Source organism: Carcharhinus amblyrhynchos, chromosome 23 (assembly GCF_965287045.1).
Source record: "Carcharhinus amblyrhynchos chromosome 23, sCarAmb.v2.hapA, whole genome shotgun sequence".
Lineage (NCBI taxonomy): Eukaryota > Metazoa > Chordata > Chondrichthyes > Carcharhiniformes > Carcharhinidae > Carcharhinus > Carcharhinus amblyrhynchos.
In genome coordinates this window covers 18,158,742-18,184,065 of record NC_137346.1, presented here as the reverse complement: position 1 = coordinate 18,184,065, position 25,324 = coordinate 18,158,742, and the positions used below count along the sequence as shown (strand labels likewise).

General features: G+C 44.5%; 1 protein-coding gene across 2 annotated transcripts in view; it reads left to right on the top strand.

Moving 5' to 3' along the window:
• Positions 1-25,324, top strand: part of LOC145357522 (coronin-6-like) — a 245,580-nt gene that overhangs the window by 208,604 nt on the left and 11,652 nt on the right. The window contains exons 4-6 of one of the 2 annotated variants that reach the window (XM_080210953.1): positions 2,836-2,965; positions 12,006-12,187; positions 23,187-23,306. In XM_080210953.1, the coding sequence (XP_080067079.1) occupies positions 2,836-2,965; positions 12,006-12,187; positions 23,187-23,306 (432 nt within the window). Of the gene's footprint in view, positions 1-2,835; positions 2,966-12,005; positions 12,188-19,133; positions 19,254-23,186; positions 23,307-25,324 lie in introns of both variants that reach the window. The other variant, XM_080210954.1, reaches the window with a different exon arrangement.

Genomic DNA, 25,324 nt, shown 5'->3' with positions numbered 1-25,324 from the left:
CTATGATCTTCTTGTGGTTCTATAGTAAAAACTTTTAAATAGCCTGACCCTAATTGTGGAGTAAATAGGTTCCACCAGTAACTTAATCGGGTCATAGTTTTTTTTAAGGATGGGAGTGTTTTGTTGATAACCCTTCACAGAATAGGCTTGGTTTTATTGAGTATTTACTTCTTACTGATCATAAAACCGAAGAGCTGCAATTATTTGAGTTCGTCAGCTGAACTGTGACAAGAGACAGTCTAAATAAATAAAACTGCGGCGGTCAGAGCTGGTTAAAGGCAGGTCATTTCATACAAATCTCCCTTTGTACTCCCCTCATTTAAAAGATACTGTAGGGATTGTGAACCTTTCAAAAGCTATTTAATTATCTCCTTCCTTTTATAGAGATTGTCTTATCACTTTGTACAGACTGATGCACAGAATAATTGTCTCCCAATAAACAAAGGGCCATTTTATTACTAAACTCCCATCATGAGTTGTGTGTTGCATATTTACAATTAGCATGGACAGCCTAATAACTAGTTATGTGTTCAGTCATAGAATTGCTGTTCTGTTCCTTGAACCGCAAGAAGTAAAATGAAAGCCATTATATTTCACCCCTGACAATTGTCATTTTCCATGCTTAAGAGTTTGAATTATCCAATAATTTTAAACAGAGCAAAGTGGGAATTTGGTGCATAATTTGAATGTAAAATGGATGGTACTAGCTCAATATCCCTTGCACATTTATAGTTACTTTGAGAATATTAGAACAATCTCTAAAGTGAGGAACCTGGGCAATATACTTTCAAGGACCTTTGTTATGAGGGCTATTTGGAGATAATACCCATGTGTTTCCTAATGTAGCAAGTCTCCCTTTTGAAGTAGGAACGTGACAATCCAAATAATTTCAGAGGTAAATTGGTCAGACTAGAGGCAACCAGAGAGAGGTCAAAGTGCAAACACTTTCTGAGCACAACACGTGAAGCAAAGTTTTACGTTGCCCCTGCCTAAGAGCAATGATCACCCTTCAGATAATTCGTTTGCACGTGAAGCGCTTTGGAAAGTTTCCTCTGAGATATTCGCCGAAACTCTACCGCCTCGTCTGCCCCAAAATCAGAGCCAGGTTCCCAGAACGGGAATCTCCGTTGGCCTCGTACGGGATTTTACAATCTCGCTTGAGTGAGGTCGTAAAATCCCGCTGATTATGTTAATGCCACACGCTTTCATTCTCTCCTTTCTTCATCAACTTTGCTGATAACTTGGAAATGATCAAACGTTTGGATTCCTCTGATCATTCCAGCTAAATTTACCAGGAAGCTGCCTGGAGTAGAGGGCATGAGCTATGAGGAGAAGCTGGGCAGGCTGATTTTCTCTGGAGCAGCCGAGGCTGAGGGGAGACCTGATGGAAGTTTGTAAAATTATGAGAGGCATAGATAAGGTTCACAGTCAGAATCTTTTCTCCCAGAGTTGAAATGTCTAGTACTAGGAGGCATGCACTTAAGATGAGAGGGGGAAAGTTCAAAGGAGATGTGGGAGCAAGTTTTTGTTTTGCACAGAGGGTGGTATATATCTGGAATGTGCTGCCAGGGGTGGTGGTGCAGGCAGATACGATAGGAGTGCTTACAGGAGCTTTTAAATAAGCACATGAATATGCAATGAATAGAGGGATATGGATCAAGAGCAGGCAGAAAAGATTAGTTTAACCAAAAGAGAAAATGCTGGAAAATCTCAGCAGGTCTGGCAGCATCTGGAGGGAGAGAAAAAAGCTGATGTTTCAAGTCCAGATGACCCTCTGTCAAAGCTTTTGAAACAGCAGCTCTTTTCTCTCCTTACAGATGCTGGCAGACCTGCTGAGATTTTCCAGCATTTTATCTTTTGGTTTCAGATTCCAGCATCTGCAGTGATTTACTTTCATCCAGGGATTAGTTTAATTTGGCATCGTGTTTGGCACAACATCGTGGGCCGAAGGGCCAGTTCCTGTGTTGACTGCTCTATGTTTTAAATTTGATATTCTATCAAAGGCTGAAATCTTTATTTTAAAAGTTTTAAAATGTTTTAAAAGAACACATTTGGATCAGATCCAATGCCTTGTCTTGTCAGCTTGGATCTTATCTGTTGGTTTTGGGGGAACCATGAATTGGCCTCAATTTGATTTTGGAGCAACCAAGGAGATGGATTAAGGACTAGCCCAGTCCACTCCGCACAAAGACTTTGTAACTTTAAGAATGAAATAAAGTAAACCGAAATTGCAGCTTCAGAAAGGTTTATGTAGGAAGTGGGACTGTTACAGTGAAAAGGAAATAGCAAAGTATTTTAAGATGGAATTAAGCTTCTGAGGAACAAAGGCACAACACATTAAGACCAAAATTGCAACAGCTAAATAAGGAGGTGGAAATTGACCTTCTAACCATTTGTATAAAAATAATGAATGGTTTAAGAGAATACAGGAGAATGGGAATGGGAGATCTATAAGATCCAGTTTGGGATAATTGAAAGGAAGGAGCGACCGGGAATGTGGATACCAGCAGAAGCACATTGTTTCTGCTGCGTGATAATGCCCCAACTCATGTGTCATTGCTCCTGGGTGTTTGGAGGCTAAGATATTAGGAGGGGACGAGTGCAGCAATTAGGGTAGAATCATTTGTGTCAATGCACCTATAGCCCCACATATTTACCCTGCCAATCCTGCTGACACTAGGGTCAAATTAAAATGTCCAATCAGCCTAATCCATACATCTTTGAGATCAGGATTTGGTGTTCTTCAGTCTAGTTGGCCAGTTTGAGCAACACATAAATTCTAGTCAGCCAGTGATTTCTAATTTAAGTCTTGTTTTCCTGTTTATCTTCTCCTAGGTTTGGCAGATCCCAGATCATGTCGCACTCCGGTCTATAACGGACCCCATTGTTGTTTTGGAAGGACACTCGAAGAGGGTCGGGATTATTTCATGGCATCCGACTGCCCGGAATATTTTGCTTAGTGCAGGTAATCTTCCATCTTGGTCAAGCTGTGATAGATTGAAGTCACACTAATGGCTGATACCTCCAGTCTTTCATTAATGTCATTGACCTTTTTCATTCAGCACATGAAGAAAATGTACTTTAAATTACCTACGATATGTATTTTTGTTCCTCCTGTACCCTGGTAGATGTGGAGATGCTGGTGTTGAACTAGGGTAGGTGCAGCAAAGTCTCACAACACCAGGTTAAAGTCCAGCAGGTTTATTTGGTAGCATGAGCTTTCAGAATCGCTGCCCTTCATCGGGTGAAGAAGAAGCAGCACTCCGAAAGCTCGTGCTACCAAATAAACCTGTTGGACTTTAACCTGGTGTTGTGAGACTTCTCACTATTCTCTAACAGATTTAGACAAGAAAATGTTGAGAAATTTGCTACTTCAAGAAATGGTAACCGTAGGGTGCATTTTTGCCTTTTTTTATTGACTTGTGGGACATGGGTGGCCAGCATTTATTGCCCATCCCTTAGTTGCCCTGGGAGGACAGTTGAGAGTCAACCACTTTGCAATGTCTCTGGAGTCACACATAGGCCAGACGAGGTAAAGACGGCAGATCCCCTTCCCTCAAGGGCATAAGTAACCCAGCTGGGTTTTTCCTCAAAATTGACAATGGTTTCATGGTCATCAGTAGATTTTTAATTCCATACTTTTTTAATTGAAGTCAAATTCTACCATCTGCCGTGGCAGGATTCGAATCTGGGACCCCAAAACAGTAGCTGAGTTTCTGGATTAATAGTCTAACAATGATACCATTAGGCCATCGCCTCCCTCTAATGCCTAATTCATTGTTTTTTACCTAATATGAAGGAACTTTGCAGATTGCAATATACCATTCGTTCTGTGGGGAAGAAAAACTACTCTCAAGTAAATGCTACTTCTTAGCTCAGTATTAAACATACCCTGAGCTCAAGGAGAGGAGGAAATGGTATTTCCATGAGAATTTACAATGAGATTCCTTTCCAGTTGCTAATCTGCACCTCCTGTTGATCAGTTAGGCAATAGCAGGAAAGCTAACATCCCAGTATCCCAGACAGGGTAGTGCACTGGGTCACTGGGGACAATTTTAACCCAGGTTGGTGTGGATCAGGCTGGAAGTTCAAATGTTATCTGAAATCCCAGCCAAACCCAACCCACTCACTTATGATCTTGATGGAGACAGTGGATGGACAAACAACATGCTCACTGGAGGGGCGTTGGCAATTTAAATATTAGAAATCTCTCACCAACAAACATGTTTGGCTCATTGTGCTGTATTTTTGTACATCATCCCTGAGTAAAGATTGTAGATCAGCTATTACACCTGTTACTAATAATTCTTTAAAAATATTTTTAAGGGCATGATTAATACCATTTGCCTTTTATTTTGAGTCTCCTTGACTGAAATCCTCTTTCTACTTGGAGTAACTTTTCTTTCATATAGAATGAACTATATGTCGCGATCTGTCGTTCCTTCATATTAACTAAGAACTAGAATTATGCAGAATGCAGCCCACTAGGGTGGCACGGTGGCACAGCGGTCAACACTGCTGCCTCATAGCACCAGGGACCCGGGTTTGATTCCGGCCGTGTGTACTGCCTGTGTGGAGTTTGCACATTCTCCCCATGTCCGTGTGGGTTTCCTCCGGGTATTTCGGTTTCCTCCCACAGTCCAAAGATGTACAGGTTAGGTAGATTGGCCATGCTAAATTGCCCCTTAGTGTTCCAAGATGTATAGGTTAGGGGAATTAGTGGGGTAAATGTGTGGGATTACGGGAATAGCACCTGGGCAAGATGCTCTGTTGGACAGTCAGTGCAGACTCAATGGGCTGAATGGCCTCCTCCTTCAGTGTAGGAATTCTATGATCCTATTATGATCTCTTAAGGCAGCAATTTCTCAATGTTTAATTGTCTCAGACCGGAATCTTATGGCTATTCATGCCAGCGGGATTTTCTGCTCCCGCTGTACTGAACGGAGATTTGTTTGGGCGCCAAATTCTCCATTCTCACCGCCATGGCAGAGGGGCGTGAATGCCCAGAAAGATTGTGCCCTGAATTTGCTAGGGAAGGGGAGGAACAAAAATATCTCCCATAAATAATTCAAAGAGCTTTTTTTCCGTCTGGGGCCTTTTAATCTTCTATTAGTGGCCACCTTCAGTGAAATTTCTATTTCCTTTCGTACTTAACAATTCCCTGCACCCCATTCCATCATGGAAATGTGACTTCCGTGGAGACTACGCATCTGATACTAACTCAAGGACACAAACAGCAAAGTGACTGATTGCTGTTGTTCAGTGAAATAGGAGCATCCCTGTGGAAGGTGAGTGTCTCGGAGAGAACAGAAGAGTCATTAATTCAAATGTGTTCTGAGAAGATTTGGATTGAATGAATCAGAGCTGATGAATTCGAGGAGACTGTTATTACCAGGATTTATAGCAGCTTCAGATTTTCATGTGAATATATAATAAAACCTCTCTTTAATGTGCTGAACTCACCTGTATCTTTTGGTGATTCTGTTGCGCAGCTCCTGTACCGAGCATGCTGAGATGCAGTTGCTTGCATTCACGTATGCTAACATTAAACTGTTCGATGTTGATGACCAGGGCTCATTTAAAAGGACTTTGCATTGATACTGCTGCGCGGTGCACGGTGGTACACTGGTTAGCACTGCTGCCTCACAGTACCAGAGATCCATGTTCAATTCCTGACTTGGGTCACTGCCTGTGTGGAGTCTGCATGTTCTCCCCGTGTCTGTGTGGGTTTCCTTTGGGTGCTCCAGATTCCTTGCACAGTCTGAAAGATGTGCTGGATAGGTGCATTGGCCGTGCTAAATTCTCCCTCAGTGTGCCCAAGCATCACCGGATGGTGGCAACTAGATAACTTAATTGCAGTCTGAGGATTCAGTGTCAACCATTTAGGACGGAGATGAGGAGACATTTCTTCATGCAGTGAGCCTGTGGAGTTCATTACCATTCACAGTAAATTCATTGCAGTGTTAATGTAAGCCTACTTGTGACACCAATAAATAAACTTTAACCCAGCCATCAGTGCTGATACGGAACACCTCTGCCTTCTGCGAGGACACATGTTCAATTCTATGTCAAATTCCCAACTGAAGACAATAACCCAACCAAAACTTTATTCACTGTCTGAGAAAAAGTAACCTGGTGGCTTCTCTATTACATCTCCAAGTTAGATCCTAAAATGGTGCAATCACGTCAACAAGATCTGATGCTTTTCATTTATCAGCAATTAATATCTCCTCCAACTGACAATCTAACTTGTAAGACAAATTTAATAAATGGAGAGGATGGTGATCTCCTGGAGGGAACAACAATGTTGTTTTGTTGGGTCACCTAGAGGGTCATAGAGTCGTAGAGGTTTACAGCATGGAAACAGGCCCTTCAGCCCAACTTGTCCATGCTGCCCTTTTTAAAACTCTGAAGCTAATCCCAATTGCCCACATTTGGTCCATATCCCTCTATACCCATCTTATTCATGTAACTGTCCAAATGCTTTTTAAAAGACAACATTGTACCCGCCTCTACTACTACTTCTGGTAGCTTGTTCCAGATACTCACCACCCTCAGTGTGAAAAAGTTGTCCCTCTGGACTCTTTTATATCTCTCCCGTCTTACCTTAAACGTTTGCCCTTTAGTTTTAGACTCTCCTACCTTTGGGGAAAGATACTGACTACCTGTACCCCTCATTACTTTATAGAGAATTCAACACCTGATCAAAATGGCTCCATTTCACAAGTTAAAAATAAGAATCAAAGCCCCTGAAAGGTGCTGAAAGCTGTGCACTACATTTCATAACACAGCAGAATGCAGCATCCACAGACTTTCCATGACTATGGCACAGTTGGAGTCTCGACCCTGCTTGTTTCTGGCATTGCCGTAAAGAGATCCTACCACCATTTGGCAGCAAATGGTGTGTAATATATAACAATTTATATATTACACAGTGCAGAAAATGGCCATTCGGCCCACTGGATCTGTGTTTTTGCTCCATTGAACCTCCTTCCATCCTTCTTCATCTAACTCTGTCAATGCATCCTTCAGGTTGTTCTCCCTCACATGGTTATCCAGATTTAGCTGGTTGCCCCAACTACTACCTCTGAGAGTGAGTTCTACATTCTAATTGATCTCTTGTATTCATGGCCACGACTTCTGCTTTTCCCTTTGCTGCCCCGAGTCTCTCAAATCTTCTCATCATTTCTATCAGATCACCCCTTAGTCTTCTCTCTTATGAAGAAAATAACCCCATCTTGTTCAATCTTTCATGCAGTGCCTTTAACATAAAAAAAAGTCCCAAGATACTTCACTCAAACGTTGGGCAGAATTTTCCCATCCCACTCACCATGGGAATCATAGTGGGTGGGACACAAATCATGCAAAGGTCCGTTGACCTCTTTTCAGGCACGAGGGGTGAACATAACCAGAAAATCCCATCCGTATTGAAGGAATAGTCAATGCCATGCCTCAGCAGGAGGTGTTAGGGATTAAAAACATAGTTAGAGAGGTGGGTTTTGAGGAAGAGTGTTCAAGGAAGAGAGAGTGATGGAGGGTTACAGAGTGAAAATTCCAGAGTTTAGGGTCATGATCAATGTGGAGGATGAAGGGGCAGGCAAAGCAATTTTAGAATATCCAAGAGACCAGAGCTGGAAGAACACAGAATTCTTAGAGGCTAACATGGGATGAATGTTGGCTTGGATATCAAGAAAACTTCAGACCATCTCTTTTTGTCCTCCAGAGCAGGTGCCCAGTCCCTGTTTCATGCCTGATTTAAAACACAGCACATCTGACAATATAGCACTCCCTTTGTGTCGGGATAGCACTCCCTTTGTGTCCCTTTGTGTTCTCCCCATGTCTGCGGGAAACCCATGCAGACATGGGGAGAACATGCAGACAGTGACCCCAGCCAGAGAGAGGAGAGCCAGCTGGGGGAGGGGGGGTGGAGAGAGCAGGGGTGGGAGGAGGGAAGGGAAAGCCGTTGTGGGAGGGGGGAGAGGAGAGCCGGGGGAAGGGGGCGGGGAGGAGAGACGGAGGGGTGGGGAGCCCAGGTCTCTGGCGTTGTGAGGCAGCAGTGCTAACCACTAAAATCGAAACAGGAGTAGGCCATTCGGCCCTTTGAACCTGCTCCACCCCTCAATTTGGTCATGGCTGATCATTAAGATCAGTATCCTGATCCCAGCTTCATAGGAACATAGAAGCAGGCAGCAGGAATAGGCCATATTACCTTGCCTTCCTTTATCTGCACCGTCATATCAATCTCGACATTACATTCAATTCCTGAACCTTCGAGCTGACCTGTTAATATGCCATCGCTGTGTTGAGCTGACCTTTGGTGACTAAGACCTTAAAGATAGTTTGAAACTGGATTTTCAGTCTCAGTTTGGGCGAGGGGGTGATGTAGTGAGAACCCTTTTTATTGTGTTAAAGGGTAAATCCCATGTGGCTGTGGATGTGTTATGACAGCTGTGGAAATAAATTCCAAGAGACAGAAGTGACTTCTAATCCGTCCTTCTGTAAACTGTGTTACATAAATGGCTGCTGAATGAAGGGAATGAAAAGTATTCAGCCATATGGACATATATTACTCATGCACAAACCCATCAGCCTGTTCCTGCACTGCTGCAACTGTGTTCAAGTGTCTCAATATTAAATCTTTCCACAGTGAATTCTCATCTCAGTTTGCCCACGCAGAAATGGGTAAATAAATATGCTGGGCTTAACGGTCAGTCCACTTGTTAAGAGCAGCTACCACCTTAAACTGGCAAGTGCATGGCACGGTGGCACAGTGGTTAGCACTGCTGCCTCACAGTGCTTGGGACCCGGGTTCAATTCCGGCCTTGGGTCACTGTTTGTGTGGAGTCTGCACATCACATATCCTCCTACGGTCCAGATATAGGTGCATTTGCAGATTAGGTGGATTGACCAGGCTAAATTGACCCTTAGTGTCAAGGGATTAATGGGGTAAATTCTTGGGTTGCAGTGTTAGGAACTGGGTGGGGTTGTTGTCGGTGCAGGTTTGATGGGCTGAATGGCCTCCTTCTGTACAGTAGAGATTCTATGATCAATCCCAGTCTTTCTAAGTGGCTGTTTATCCCGTCTCTCAGGATTGTTTCCAATGATTTGCGACCACTGAAGTCAGACTGACCAGCCTATGGTTTTCTGGCCTTTCCATGGCACTCTTTTTAAATAATGCGTCAACATTGGCAGAACTCCAATCCTTTGTTACCCACCTGTATCTAGTGAGGATGGAAAATAATCGTCAGACATCTGCTATTTCCTCCCTGGTTTCCTTCAACAGACTGGGATACAATCCATATGGCCCTGATAGTTTATCATCCTTCAAGAATACTAGGTCCCTGCAGAACCTCCTCTCTCACTCTGCTTATTGTATCTGATATTTCACACTCCTCCTCTTCAACTAGAATGTCTGCATCATCCCCCTCCTTAGTGAAGGTGGATACAAGAGACACAATCTTACCTGCCGATAACGCCACAGTGTGGCGACTGCGCAGTCGAAGAACTAGGCAGCCAGCCAAATCTCCGTTCGCTGCAGCAGGATGGGAAAATCCCACTGACATGAACGGGTGATAAGATTCTGGCCAAAGTACTCAGTGAGAACCCTGCCCAAATCTTCTGATTCACTCCCTGTCTATCTCTATGAAAGATATGCTTTGTCTGTACAGCACACAAGAAACAATACTTTTCACTGTATACCAATACATGTGACAGTAATAAGTCAAATCAAATCAAAAACCCAAAGTTACCACGCAGATCTCTGGTAATCTACCCTTTCCTTAGTTATTCTCTTAATGTTTTGGTAAAACATCTTAGGATTTTCTTTGATTTTATCTAACAGTACCTTCTGTTCTCAAAAGAGAAAATGCTGGAAAATCTCAGCAGGCCTGTCAGCATCTGTAAGGAGGGAAAAGAGCTGACATTTTGAGTCCAGATGACCCATTGACAAAGCTAAAAGGCACAGAAAGCGGGAGATATTTATACGGCAGGGGGAGGGAATGAAAGATGGGTCACAGAAACCAGGGGAAAAGGCTGCGAATGGCTGCTAAGATTTTTGTTCTCTATCCTCTCTTTGCTTTCCTAATTTCCATTTTAACTCCACCCCTGCACTTTCAATGGTCCTGTCGGCTTTCAAGAGAACAAAGTCTTTTGTGATTGTCTCAAGCCTCCGTTTTCTGCTTTATCTTGGCCTGTATGCTTATGGATGTGAGGGTTAGGTGCATTGGCCATGTTAAATTGCCCCTTAGTGTCCCGGAATGCGTAGGTTAGAGGGATTAGCGGGGCAAATATGTGAAGTTACAGAGGGATAGAGCCTGGGTGAGATTGTGGTCGGTGCAGGTTAGATGGGCTGAATGGCCTCCTTCTGCACTGTAGGGATCCTATAACCAGGGGGCCTCTGAATTTGGCAGCAGAATCCTTCTCCTTGGCTGGCAGTCTGGAGTAAGTGGCAGACACATTTCTGACAAATCCCTGATTTGAGTTGGACACAAGTGCCCTTTAACAGTTCTGTGCTGCTGAGCCCATTACTGCCAATGCCTGCCCGTCCCAGCTGTTCAATCCAGCAGCTGGCACCAAACATAATGAGACAAGTAGCTGCAGATTTCTCCCCAGGCAGCTGCTTGGGACTGGTTCCTAATCCAGGAATAATTGTGCAGCGATAAACAATACACACACCCATTGCTTAGACTCTGCTATTCAAATCCTACATCTGCAGTGGAATCACTTAGAATCAGATCCAGAGATATGTTTAAAGTTTTATTTATCAGTGTCACAAGTAAGGCTTACACTAACACTGCAATGAAGTTACTGTGAAAGCCCCCCTAGTCGCCACACTCCAGCGCCTGTTTGGGCACACAGAGGGAGAATTTAGCACCTAACCAGCACAAATTTCAGACTGTGGGGGGGAAACCAGAGCACCCAGAGGAAACCCATGCAGACACGGGGAGAACATGCGGGCTCTGTATAGATAGTGACCTGAACCTGGGTCCCTGGCGCTGCGAGACAGCAGTGCTAATCACTGTGACACCCTGCGCTCTTTGTGAGGAGGGAAAGGTTTCACCCGGTTCCCTCACGCTGCGCACAAAGGCATTCAAGCTTTTTGTTTTTCCCTGTTTCATTAACATTCAGAAAGCAGTGACATTTTATCGATCGCTCCTATGCACTTGCAGATTTCTTCTTGCCCCATTCAAACTCAATCCTCCATTTATAATCAGAGCATCATTGTGCAATGAATGCTGTCACATCATGAGTTCTCAACCTTTATCCCAACTGCTACTGCTCCCCAGTGCTGGTAAGCAGTTTCTCTTTCTCTTGCACATTGTTGTTGCTGTTCTGCGGCAAATGTGAAGATCCTGACAGCTTGTGCATCCAGTAGTCAGCATCTGATTAAAAGGGAATCAAGGATATAAGCAGTGGTGCAGCATCTTAAAACTGATGCTTGGAATCATAGAGTCCCTACAATGCAGAAGGAGGCCATTTGGCCCATCGAGTCTGCACCAACAACAATCCCATACTGGTCCTATTCCTGCAACTCCACACGTTTATCCTGCTAATCCCCCTGACACTAGGGTCAATTTAGCATGGCCAATCCACCTAACCTGCACACCTTTGGATTGTGGGAGGAAACCGGAGCACCTAGAGGAAACCCGCGCAGACACGGGGAGAACATGCAAACTCCACACAGAAAGTAACTGGAGGCCGGAATTGAACCCGGGTGCCTGATACTGTGAGGCAGCAGTAATAATCACTGTGCCACCATGCTGCAGTTAATTCTTATGGATGATACATAGATGTGAATATGGGGAAGAGGAGGGCGGGTTGAACTGCTTAATAGGTCGCCAGCCCTCACTATCTAGACTCACACGTGGTCTAAGCAATAAGTTCCTTCAAGAACTGGGAGAAAAAGCTAAAGAAAATTGACACACAAAGGAACGATGAGAGATCAGCTTATCAGAAGTTGATGCTGTGTATTGAACTTTGACAATATCTGGTTGTATCTGTTGCAGGCAGTGATAACATGATAATTATCTGGAATGTGGGGACAGGGGAGCCCCTGATAACTCTGGATGACCTGCACAGTGACCTGATTTACAATGTTTGCTGGAACCGCAACGGCAGCCTCATCTGCACCACATGTAAGGACAAGAAAGTGCGCGTCATTGACCCGAGGGAGCAACGCATCATTGCTGTAAGGTTTTCCACTGGTCCGGAATGTGTTTGTGCTGCATGGTGTTTGAAGTTCCAGTATTTGATTGTGTCCATTGGGCCCTCACCCAATTAGATGTTAAATTACACTATTTGGAAAGCAGGCGAGTGCGATGTGAACTGCGATGCTCTAATTGAGATGAGCTTTGTCTTTATGAAGCAGATTAACACTTACTGAACAATCCCAAGTGTGCCAAGACTTCCACTAACAACCAATTGAAAATGATCTGTCATGGTCGCAGTGTGACTCACTTACGCGAGCTAGTTATTACTTATGTTCACACACGGGGCTCAGTCCTTTGTACATGGAAGGAACATGCGCGTGACTGGCACTTTTTGTTCACCTAAACAAAAGCTTAAAGAATAGTCATTCTCTGGTTTATTCCCTAGAGCAGTGCCTTGACCAATCAGAGAGAACTTGCCTGGTTTGAATATGAACAAAGCTGAGCAGTTAACTGTTCCATGCTGCACTCTCCATGGCAATGTCTCCACCAATCAAAGTCCAAAGAACAATACAGCACAGGAACAGGCCCTTCCACCACCTCCACTGGCCAACAGATCTGCAGTCTGTCCTCATGCAGTATAAGTTGTTATTCACTTTTTGTGAACAATCCTTTTTGTGAGCAAGACAAAATGTGTAGATTGCAAAGTATGTCTCTTTTTCCAGCCATACTAAAATATTACTCAATATCTATTTAAGTACTAAGTGACTAATTAAAAGAAAGAACTGGCTAATATTTCCAGGAGTGTATATCCCATCTCTGTGTGAACATTCAGTTGAGCTGAATGCAAAGGTGGTATACGGTGTGTCAGAGTGATGGGTTTAATTCCTCTCTGTCTTAATCCAAATTTGAAAGATGCTGCTGTGGGAAACAAGGACCACGCAGCAGCTCATGGGAGATGCAGGATTGAGCCAGTTTAAAATGACTATATGAAACCAAGTGATCTCTCAACCTACGGGCGCAACCCGCAGTGCGTTTCAGGGTGGCCAGCGGAGGGATAGTCTGTTCCTGCCATTGTCAACGGGATTCCCTTTTGAACACACCCCTGCCGCCACTGGGTAGGGGGCATGCCGTTGGCGGGACTGGAAGATCCCACCGGCGTGAATGGCCTGAACCATCCAGTCCCACTTATCCATTTAGTTCAGGGAACAGGAGAGGAGAAAAGTACACTTAGAAACTCCAGCACCAGCTCGGTCCTGTAGATGTCTGTGCTCTTCCCAGTGTGATAAACTGAAAAGCCTTCCTCATTTCAGCTGAAGTCTTCACGACAATGCAGACTGGAAACTCTCGACCTTTGTCCTTTATTGAGCCTCCAGTACCTGTGGTCGTGGTTTTAGCTAGGGGAAGTACCTGCAACTGACCTGTAGGTTTCTGATTAAAATGCTTTGAATTTTGGCACAGCTTACACCACATTGATATTCCGCTGGATTCAGCGATTTGGCATCACTGGTGAAACCATCAGGATAAAGTGAACTTCCATTCATGGTGTCACCTACTGACGTCAAAGTAGGTGCTGTGGATATTTTACACCTGTAAATTTCAATTCCAATTCTCTTCCTGCACTAATGGTGCACTGAGGCAGACTTTTGTCCGTTTCCACAGCTAGTAATTCCTGGAAACAGGTCGCAAGTGTGTCACCAGAGGCTTATAGCTTGAGGGGTGCCATTCCACATCAGACGTTGGTGTGGTTGGAAGGATTCGCAGGTTGACACACTCAGCCTGCTTGACTGCTATGGAAAGACCCTCCTTAGTCATCAAGTCCTGGGGTTGGACTCAAACCTAGAGCTTCTGGCTCAGGGCAGGGACACTATCCACTGTGTCACAAGACCTTCTGTAATTATAATAATGAAATTAATGGGTGATGTGTTGAATTATTGCTCCATTTCTAATGGGGAACAACAGAGCCTGCATAAACATCATGACTTAACCTTGCTCTCAGGGCATTCTTTGCAAAAATTAATTCTGGAAGTTGAACAGTAGGCTAATATGACAGCTGATTTGTACATAAGTGTCGGATGAGGTCAGAAATGATCATCTAAAGAAAGGAATTCCACATTCCCCTTTGAACATACCAAGCAGCACAGGCGTTTTTTAACATCCAACTGGGTAAGGACCCCAGTTTACCATCTCACTCAATAAGTCGCACATTTGACAGGAGCAAGCTGACATTTGAGAGGGAAAAGACAGCTCCACAACTGAGAAACCGTTTAAAAAAAAATCAATGACAAAGCTCTTGGATAATATCAAATATTGGTACTTCATTGAATATAGGAGCTACTAATGTTGTAATATGGAATGTGCCTGGGTGAATATTTGCTGTTTTAGGATAAATTCCCACACCTAAATTTGATATTCAGAGTAGATTTCTTATCATTTTCACAGAATCATAGAATCCATGTAAGTGCAGAAAAAGACCATTTGGCCCATCAAGTCTGTACCCACTTTCTGACACAATTACCAAGGCTCATAAGATCCCACCAGAGGCCAACAGAGAATGCCGTTTTGCAAGCCTCACCTGCCCCGATTTTGGGGCAAGTGTGCCGGTAAAATTCCGGCCCATATCTTATCCAGGCCTGCTCCCCTGACCTATTCCCGTAACCCCACACATTCAGATACTGCTGATTTTTTTTCCCCTGTGGGTACAGATTAATTTAAGCAGCTAAAGAGTCACATGATTGATAACTCTTGCAGTTGCTCTGTGCATTGATATTGTAAATGCATCTTAATTTCCTCTGCTATTTCTCACAAAATGGTAGATTTGTTTGTGTAAAACGTGCTTACAACATTGCCGCACAATGTGACTGGAAATATCCTTACCATCCACCCTCTCTTAAACTTGGAACCTGCAGAGGAAAACCAAAATCCTTTTAAATATTTACAGATGATGTGAGTTTTCTTTCTGGCGATGGGGAAATGTCCTGATACATGGGGCCAGGTTTTTGGCTCTGGACTTACACACATTTGGATTTTTGCTCGGGGGGCGGGGGTCTTGTGTTTGCTCAGTTCTCGAGTCTAGTGATATAACATTACCTTCACAGATGATGCTAACTCTTCAGCACTTTGTAGAAATCATAGAATCCCTAAGCTTCAACAGCAGGCCATTCAGCCCATCGAGTCTGCACTGACTCTCCAATGTGCCCAGACCCTATCCACGTATTTATCCCACTAATCCAACACCCCTGATGCATCTTGGGACACTAAGAGGCAATTTTGCATGGCCAGTCAACCTAACTGGGTCACCGTTCGGACTGTGGGAGGAAACCGGAGCACCCGGAGGAAACCCACACAGACACGGGAAGAATATGCAAACTTCACTCACCCAATTCAGGAATTGAACCAGGGTTGCTGGCGTTGTGAGGCAGCAGTAACCACTGTGCCAGCATGCCACCCTAAAACGAGTTCAGTTGCGGAACATATTTCATTCCTGAGCCTGCCAATGTTGGTAGTTCTGCATACTTTATAACCAGGGAGGAGTGCACACTTGAAGAGAGATTGACAATGAGATATATTCCTGGGATAAGGAGCTTCAACTTCTGTTGTTGAGTTGTTAAATCTGTCGCTGTATTTAAGGGAAAGCTAGATAGGTCGGTGAAGGAAAATGGAATTGATCAGGTTTGCAGAGCATAAACACCAGCACAGATAAGCTGGGCTGAAAAGCCTATTTCTGTGCTGTAAACTCATGTAATTGTATGGATTGAATTTTACACCAGCAGGATTTTCCAGTCCTGCTGAAATCAATGGACTTTTGAATGGCTTGCTGAACTTCACAGCCGTACCCCCAACACAATTCCGTGCTATGCTTTTGTTTCATTCTTTCCTGGGACCTGGGTGTCACTGGAAATGCCAGCATTTATTGTCCATTCCTCAAACTGAGTGGCTTGCTAAATCATTTTGTTGTGTCCCCAAACACTTTTCTTTATTCATTCATGGGACATGGAGCATCGCTGGCTGGTTGGCAATAAATGCCCATCTCTAATTGCCCTTGGAGGGCAGTTGAGAGTCAACCACTCCGCTGTGGCTCTAGAGTCACATGTAGACTAGACCAGGTAAGGATGCCAGATTTCCTTCCCTAAAGGGCATTAGTGAACCAGATGAGTTTTTCTGACAACATTGGTTTCACGGTTATCAGTAGATTTTTAATTACAGATTTTTTTTATTTAATTCAAATTCCACCATCTGCTATGGTGGGATTTGAACCTGGGTCCCCAGAACATTGGCTGAGTTTCTGGATTAGTAATCCAGCAATAATACATTAGACCATCACCTTTCCATTTACCACTATCGTCGGAAATGCGGCAGCCAAATTATGCGCAGCAAGCTCCCACAAGCAACAATGTGATGATGACCAGGTAACTGTTTATATGATGTTGATCTGAGTGATTAATATTGGTCAGGACACTAGGGATAACTCCCCTGCTGTCCCGCAAAATGATTCCATGAAATATTTTACTCCCACCTGAGGGAGCCAACAGCCACAGTTTAATACTTCAGCTAAAGGACAGCACCTTTGAGAGTGCAGCACTCCCTCAGTACTGCAGTGGAGTGCCTTGATTTTTATGCTGGAGTTAGACTCTGAGGCATGGACTGAACCATGGATTGGTGCACAAAACAAAATACAACTGCCATCCAAACAGCTCATATCACAGACACCAACCTTGATGTTGGGCTTAATGCATTGTATAGTTGTGCTGACCATGATACAGGGAGTAAATGGTACCAGATAATAACTACAAGACCAGTCACCTCAGAGCTCAACCAATCCCAAGCTGATCAATACATGGATTCATTTCACTCCTCATGAAGATCTCGTAACGAAGTGCTCTCTGAGTTGGTTAGCCCACCAGCGTTGAAGGTTAAGGCATGCACATGGGAAATTGCCTTGGGCACTATTCGTGTCATTAGGGCAATTAACCCAATAATTTATACAAGTATGATCACCGCTGTGAACTAATAGAAACCCTGGTTCGAATCTGTAATAAGTCCTCGGAGGCAGAAGTCCCTTCACCAAAATCCCTTTATTTACAAGTCTGACAACAGTGTACAGAGCGCTGACAGTGAGCAATCTACATCAGGAGTCCCAGAGGAACCGACAGTCCTGCTTAAATAGAAAGCAAGAAGCTCCTTGATTGGCCCATCAATTTGTCCCCTTAATTGGGGAGCTCATATTCTAATTGGCTCACCTTGATTGGTTAAATTGGTTAAATAATGACAAATTAAAGTCATTACAGAATCCCCCCACAGCAGACGGTGCAATTCAATAAAAAGTCTGGTATTAAAAGTTTAATGAACACCATGAAACCATTGTCGATTGTCATATAAAGCCATCTGATTCACTATTGTCCTTTAGGGAAGGAAATCTGCCATCCCGACTTGGTCTGGCCTACACCTCCAGATCGTCAACAATGTGGTTGACCCCTTAGGGATGGGCAATAAATGCTGGCTTAGCCAGTGAGGCCCACATCCCATGAATGAATAAAAAATTATTACTGCAACTTACCCACAGCTGTCCCTCTGGGCTCTATCCCTTCTCTGAAGATGCAGCTGCCCCATTCATTATGCTGAATGTTCCTTACCAAGCACCCTCACTCAAAGGTGGAAGGAAACCAGACCCTCGGGTGCTCCGGTTTCCTCCCACAGTCCGAAAGACCAGCATGGTTAGGTGCATTGGCCGTGCTAAATTCTCCCTCAGTGTACCCAAACAGGCGCCAAAGTGTGGCGACAAGTGGAATTTCACAATAACTTCATTGCAATATTAATGTAAGCCTTCTTGTGACAGTAATAAATACACGTTAAACTTTAATCATTGTGATGTGAGCATAGATTAAGCCTGTGCCTTATCCCTGCTTAGCACAGTACTCTCATACTGCAGTATCATACAGCCCTGCATTCTTCCCTAAGAGATTCCTAACACTAACACCATGTGTGAAGCCTACATACAGTCTCTAATCAAGTAACATCCCTTCACTTTATTTTTTGTCTGATTTTATTGACCTGAGAAATTGATCAAATAATGCTTACATCATTGAGGGAACTAGTTTAAAGGAAATGTAGACCCTGCCAGAAATAGAAGCTACTTCTGAGCTATTTAGAATTATGGGCGACACAGTGGTTAGCACTGCTGCCTCACAGTGTCAGGGACCCATGTTCAATTCCAGCCTTGGTTCACTGTTTGTGTAGAGTCTGCACATTCTCCCCGTGTCTGCATGGGTTTCTTTCGTGTGCTCCGGCTTCCTCCCACACTTCAAAGATGTGCGGATTAGGTAGATTGGCCATGCTAACTTGCCCCTTAGTGTCGGGGGAATTAGCAGGGTAAATACATGGGGTTACGGGGTTAGGGTCTGGGTGGGATTGTTGTCTGTGTAGAATTGATGGGCTGAATGGCCACCATCTGCACTGTTGGGATTCTGCGGTTCTACTCCATAAATTTCCTGCGTAACTTGGACTGTGACAAGCCCTTGCGGGATGGACATGTTTCACTCTTTGTAAAGTTTAATTCAATTCATCCTTTGTGGGACATATTAACCAGGCGACAGACACATCAGAACTTGAGTAGAGTCTCTTAAGCCTGGGGGACACTGCAAGCTGCAAACCTCTTGAGACAAATACTGTGTGTCAGAAGCTGTCAACGGAAGTTTGTGTCCAGGGTTCAGATGAGGAGAAGCAAGAATCCAATTTGGTTCCATCTTCAGCAGGTGATGGGGTGACTTTGCATCTTGTTGGGACCTTACAGTTGGTGTTACAGGTCAAAAGTGCTTGGTTTCTTCTCGCGAAAGGTAAATCTGGGCCGGGGGTGATGAAATATTGTGTAAAATGGGTGCTTTGGGGATTGACGTGACGCATGTTGTGTGCTGTGACTGCATGTTCCTTTCTCTTTTACCTCCTGAATGCATCTTGCTCTTGTTGCTCGCTACTAACCAACCAAATAAGGAAAAGAACAAAGCTCACGAAGGTGCTCGGCCAATGAGGGCCATCTTCATGTCCGACGGTAAAATCTTCACCACTGGATTCAGCAAGATGAGCGAACGGCAGCTGGCCCTTTGGGATCCGGTAGGAGGTGTTTCAACTTCTGGTCGTGTGCGTGGTGTGGGGATGGTGGTGTTTGTGAGAGCGGGTGGCAGCCTGGTGCACAACACGGGCAAGGCACAAAACTAAACTCATCAAAACTGCCACTGAGCAAAAGGTGAGCTGAAGATGATCAGATCCCTGATTGGGGGAATCCCTCATTTGGTTTTAGTTTCACTCCTGGGAATGAAGGTTAGGGATGAGGAGTTTTCATTGCATTTATTCACATCATAAAATCAATCATAGAGTTATAGAATCATAGAATCCTTATAGTGCAGAAGAAGCCTTTCGGCCCATCAAATCTATACTGACTCCCTGACAGGATCTCTTATCCAGGCCTCCTCTCCCGCCCTATCCCCTTAACCCCACACATTTACCATGGCTAATCCATCTGACCTACACATCTTTGGGATACTTAAACCCAGATTTTCTTGCCCCACTCGCCACAGGAATCGTAACGGGCGGGGGGGTGGACCATGCACAGGGCCGTTGACCTTGGGCGGGAATTTCCTGTGAGCCGATGGATGGAAAATCCTGCTCTAAGGGCCAAATTAGCATGGCCAATCCTCCTGACCAGCACATGTTTGAACTATTAATTAATTTATTAATGAAACAAGATTAACTTTTTGGCTACCAGTAGTCCAATTGTGACTTTGGTTGGTTTGATTCTTCCCACTTTTGTCTTCGTTGATCCACCATACTGCCTTCGATGCCGAATTCTTGATCAAGCTCCTTTCTCTTCCTCACCTCTCTACCTTTGGGGGAGCGCAGCCGCACAGAATTAAGAGGCCCACAATTAATCTGTGTTTGGAGACACTCCCAGTGATGTGGAGCGCCCTCACCGGGAACTGTTCACTCAGGCCCCCTTTCCTGATGCACCTTCTCCAAGAAGGGGGAAACAGACTGAGGCAGCAGAGCAAGTAATGCCAGCTTCACACCGTCCTGCCAGATCTAAACAGCGCCTCCAACAAGACCTAGAACCATAGAAATCCAGCAAACAGAAAGAGGCCACACAGTCACTGTGGCAGAACATTCCTCAGCTCCAGCAATTCTCCATAAAAATAAATTTCTCCTCTGTTCACTTCCTGGTCTCTTTTTGACTGAGTTTTAAACAGATGATCATTGACTTCTCATCCAGAGCAAATAGCCTCTTCACATTCACTCAACCAAAACCATTTCGGAATTTAAAAGCCTCTTAAGTTTTCCCCTTCATCTCTGCTGCTGCAGTGAGGATCTCTCCTCATCACTCTTTTTTATTTCCACGCCTGGAAGCCGGTTGATGGAAGCAGAGCAACTTCTACCTAAACTCCAGGGACCAAGGTCGATCGCTTCCTCACTCGAACAATCACTGCTCCCAGTGCATGTGTGTCCATAGCAACAAGCCCCATTTACAAGAATACTCGAAAGACATTGACATCCAGACAAAGCACAAACTGGCTGCTCAAGATGCAGAAATGTGTGTATTCAAATTTTTAAATAATTTATTTAAAAAAAATACAACTGGCGGAACACATTCCAAATGATTGGATTTTTTTGCTTTTCATTTTGTCACCATTTCCGAACACCAGAATCTGGATTACCTGAACACTGTCACTGATTTCCTCCATCTCCTGCCAATTGTCGGAGACTAAGACACATCCGTTTGCAATGTGCTTGCCCCTGAGGGGAGGTTCTGACCACCTAAATGTATCATCACTGCCGGCCTCCCTTCCCTAACGTCGCCCAATTATTTTTGCCCAGGCCTGAGCTCATCAGCTGCTAAAACCCTGATCCATGCTTTTGTTACCATGACCTGACCGTTCCGACCCACTGCTGGTTGCCCCCTCATTCCCCACTCTCCATAACCTTGAGGTCATCCAAAACTATCCATTTCCTCACTTGCACCAAGTCCCATTCACCCATCACCTCTTTATTCACAGACCAACATTGGCTTCTGGTACCTAATGCCCTGATGGGTGGCACAGTGGTTAGCACTGCTGCCTCACAGTGCCAGGAACCTGGGTTTGATTCCCGACTTGGGTCACTGCCTGTGTGGAGTTTGTACGTTCTCCCCATGTCTGCGTGGGTTTCCTCTTGGTGCCCTGGTTTCCCTCTGCACTCCAAAGATGTGCTGGTTAGGTGGATTGGCCATGCTAAATTTTCCCTCAGTGCACCTGAACAGGTGTTGGAGTATGGCGACTAGGAGATTTTCACAGTAACTTAATTGCAGTGTTAATGTAAGTCTACTTGTCACAATAAATAAAGTTTAACTTTAAAATTCACACCCAACTTTCCGAATTCCTCCAAGGCCACACCCTCCCTTTCCTTCAGCCCATTAACCTTCTGCGTTTCTCTAATTCTGACCTCTTGAGCATCCCCCATTTTAATAGCTCCATCATTAGCAGCCACACCTTATGAGCCCTAAGCTCTGGAATTCCCACCCTGAACCTCTCCACCATTTTACCTGTCCTCTCTGATCCTTTCAGACACTCTTTAAGACCCAAGGGTGCAATCTTACTTGCCATTTGCGCCAGGCTCCTGCTGCAGCTAGGCCGGATGAGCTTGGCAGCTGGCCAAATCTCTGCTCACTGCGGTGGGATGAGAAAATCCCACCGGCGTGAAAGGTGGGAAGATTCTGGCCCAGACCTTTGACCAGACCTTTGACCACTTGATGTAACAGGGGGAGTTCTCCATTCCAACTGGCCTTGGGAATTGTAAGGGGGGGGGTGGTGGTTGGTGGTGGAGGTGGCGCACTCTGCTAAGGTCTGTTGATCTTGGGTAGAACTTTCCGGTTTTGAGGAACACAGCTGGATAATCCCGCCCAATATCTCCCTTCCTTAGCTTCTGTGCCGGGATTTGTTTGATAATGCTCTCCCCATAGAGCATCTTGGGAAGTTTCACTTCCTTAAAGGTGCTATATGAATACAATTTGTTGTTGATGATTACATTCCGATAAACATTTGAGCGGTTTTGGAGCTTGACTCCAAAGCAGGTTAGTTTGTCTCAGGGACCAGTGTGTGTGAAGCAAGATCGTCCACAGGTTCCAGTGATTATAATCTCCTCAACAGCCAAACCTTGCCTCACAAAATCTACCTCATTGAGGTAACGATGACTTTTAGTGGAAGCCTTGAATTTATTAAATGGTGGGGTAGGCTAGAGGGGCTGAATGGCTCACTCCTTACTGGTAATGAGACTTTTTTGACCAACCATCATAAAATTTAACCATTGCTTCAACCCCTTAGCATCAGGGAGATATTCCTGTAATATGATCATTGGATCAATATCTTTATAAAGGAAAATCACCGTACCACAAAAATTGAGACCCAATTGGCTTTCCATTGTAGACCAGTTCTGTGGCTTACATTTCTTTTAACTGTGGCGATTCCTAATTTCATTTTGACCCTTGGACTGACGATAGAAACTTGATCATATTCAGCAATTTCTTTGGCAGGTCCCTCCAAACTGGATTGTACTGTTCCAGAATCGTTAATTATTAAGTAATATGTTAGCGATCAGTAAGAGCTCTGTGTGTTGTGTGCCGACTGTCCACCTTGCGAAGTGCTGAAGGGGGAAAGGAACGGACTATATTATCTGTTTCTTTCCCAACCAGAATTCCTCTCCACGCACAAAAACAGTGCAACTAGGCCAAGCTATCCACCGTGTGAAAGAACAAAAAAATGGACAGCAAGCAAATTTCTTGACACAGAAACAAACGGGTGCTGTAACTCACAGCAACATATAAAGCGGCAATCTTATCGTTGGCCAGGAGGAGGAGTCCTGGGGCTTTCTCACTTCTTCTCGCAGTGGAAATATTTGCTTCAGACCTTCCTAAGGACGCAGGATCGGAAATAGATCCTTCGGCCCGCGTCTGAAATGGATATTCCCCCAAGTGGCGTCGGGTTGTTCTCTCGTCATTTTAACCACTGCTTTCTCCTTCAGGAAAAGCTGGCCCCCCATGAAGGCATGAGGCCGATGAGGGCGGTTTTTACCCGGGAGGGAAACATCTTTACTACAGGATTCACCCGGATGAGTCAGAGGGAGCTGGGTTTATGGGACCCGGTAGTATTCAATTGCAGCAGAGTCTCCAAGCCGGTGTGCATCATCCATTCGCAACTTCTTCAGATGAGAATGTCCAAAAAATAAAATGAATTTTCAAATGATGCAATCTTTAAGCACCGCGGCAAAATCCAATGAGGAACTGAATTTAGACAATGTTGATTAAACATCAATAGCTTTGCATTGTATTTTGTTCATCAAAACAGAATTAGTTGTGATACAGTCATAGAATTCCTACTGTGCAGAAGGACGCCATTCATCCCATCAAGTTTGCACCAACCACAATCCCACCCAGGTCCTATCACCCCATGTATTTACCCTGCTAACCCCGCTGAATACCCCCACACAGACATGGGGAGAATGTGTAGACGCGACACAGACGGTGACCCGAGGCAGGAATTGAACCCAGGCCCCTGCCACTGTGAGGTAGCAGTGTAATCACTATGCTACCAGTCAACTAGACAACAAAACCAAGAGCTGAAAAGTGCATGGGGGTGTGATTGATGTGTCACATACTCTGGTGTGCTTTCTATATAGTCAGGGATGCCCTGATTTACACCATAAGAGTAGTAGCAGAAGTAGGCCATTTGGCCCATCGAGTCTGCTTTCCATTCATTGACTTATATGATAATCATCAACTCTACTTTCCTACCTTATCCGCATACCCCTTGATTCCCTTACTGATTAAAAATCTGTCTATCTCAGCCTTAAGCGTTCAAGAACCAGCCTCGTTAGCCCTCTGTGGTAAAGAATTGCACAGATTTAGTACCCTGCCATATTTAGCTGTGAAATTTATCATCTGTGAATCAAATGAGCAACCCCTTATTCTGAGATTATGGCCTTTGGACTTACACTCTCCCACAAGGGAAAACAGCCTCTCAGTATCTACCCTGTCAAACCTCCCCCCCACCGAGAATCCTATATGTCTCAATAAGGTCAAGTCTCATTCTTCTAAGCTCCACTGAGCACAGGCCCCAACCTACTCCACCTCACCTCATGAGAAAAATCATAGGAACTTCATCAAAAGAAAACCCAGACAAATTAAAAGGAAATTGCGCTGGGTGTATGAAGAACTGGTGACAAACTATCCTCCGGTGCTTGCATGATGGTTCCTTTTTCCTTAATATCTACCGACGACAGATATTTTTGTTTAAAACGTGCCCTCAGAGCTGATAGCTGACCACAGGGGAGCTGCTGGAGTCTCCAGTGTAGGATACTGAATCGGAAAGTGTCAGATTTACACAAATTAGTTTGGGAGCTCAGCAAATTAAACAGGAGACTCGCATGCTGGGGCTCAGTTGCATTGACAGTGGAGTAGGAAAAGTTAATCTATTAAATTTCACAGCTAATCTTGGCAGGAGTGAGTTGGTGTTGCTGTTCTGGGCCGAAGCTTCCACCTGGGCCTGTTGCTGCCTGCGGTTTGAACATGGTCTCCGGAGGCTTCAAGGCAGGGAAAATACTTCCCGTCTCGGTGAATGGTCGCTTTGCCGGCGCGGGGCTCTCAACACCGCAGCATTGGAAACGATTTCCCTGAGACAATCTGTTTTTAATAAGGGGCCCCAGGAGCTCTTTTCATTAAGAGCACACGCACACCTTTTACTTAATCCTAGCAACTGTAACGAAACGAAAAGCTGGTACCTGTTTTAGCAGTTCTGATGGATCGCTGCTGATTGGGATTTGAATCAGAGGGTGATAATGGTGAATTGCTACGTGGATGATGCAAAAGGTTTGGTCTCTGTGGTAAAGTGTGGATTGCATGGGTGTGCTTCTCTTCAACAAGGGTAAACGGGTATAATGGTGAAGTGGTACATTGCCACCTCTAACAGCCATGTCAAAGAATTAATGTTTCAACTAACATAATAATTAATGCTTCAAATAATATAGCACAGAATCATACAGCACAGAGAGGTCCACTGGGTCCGCACATTAGAAACTCCCACCTGCCAGCACTTGGCCCTTAGCCCTGAATGTTACGATGTGCCAAGTGCCCATCCAGATACATTTTAAAGGATGTGAGGCAA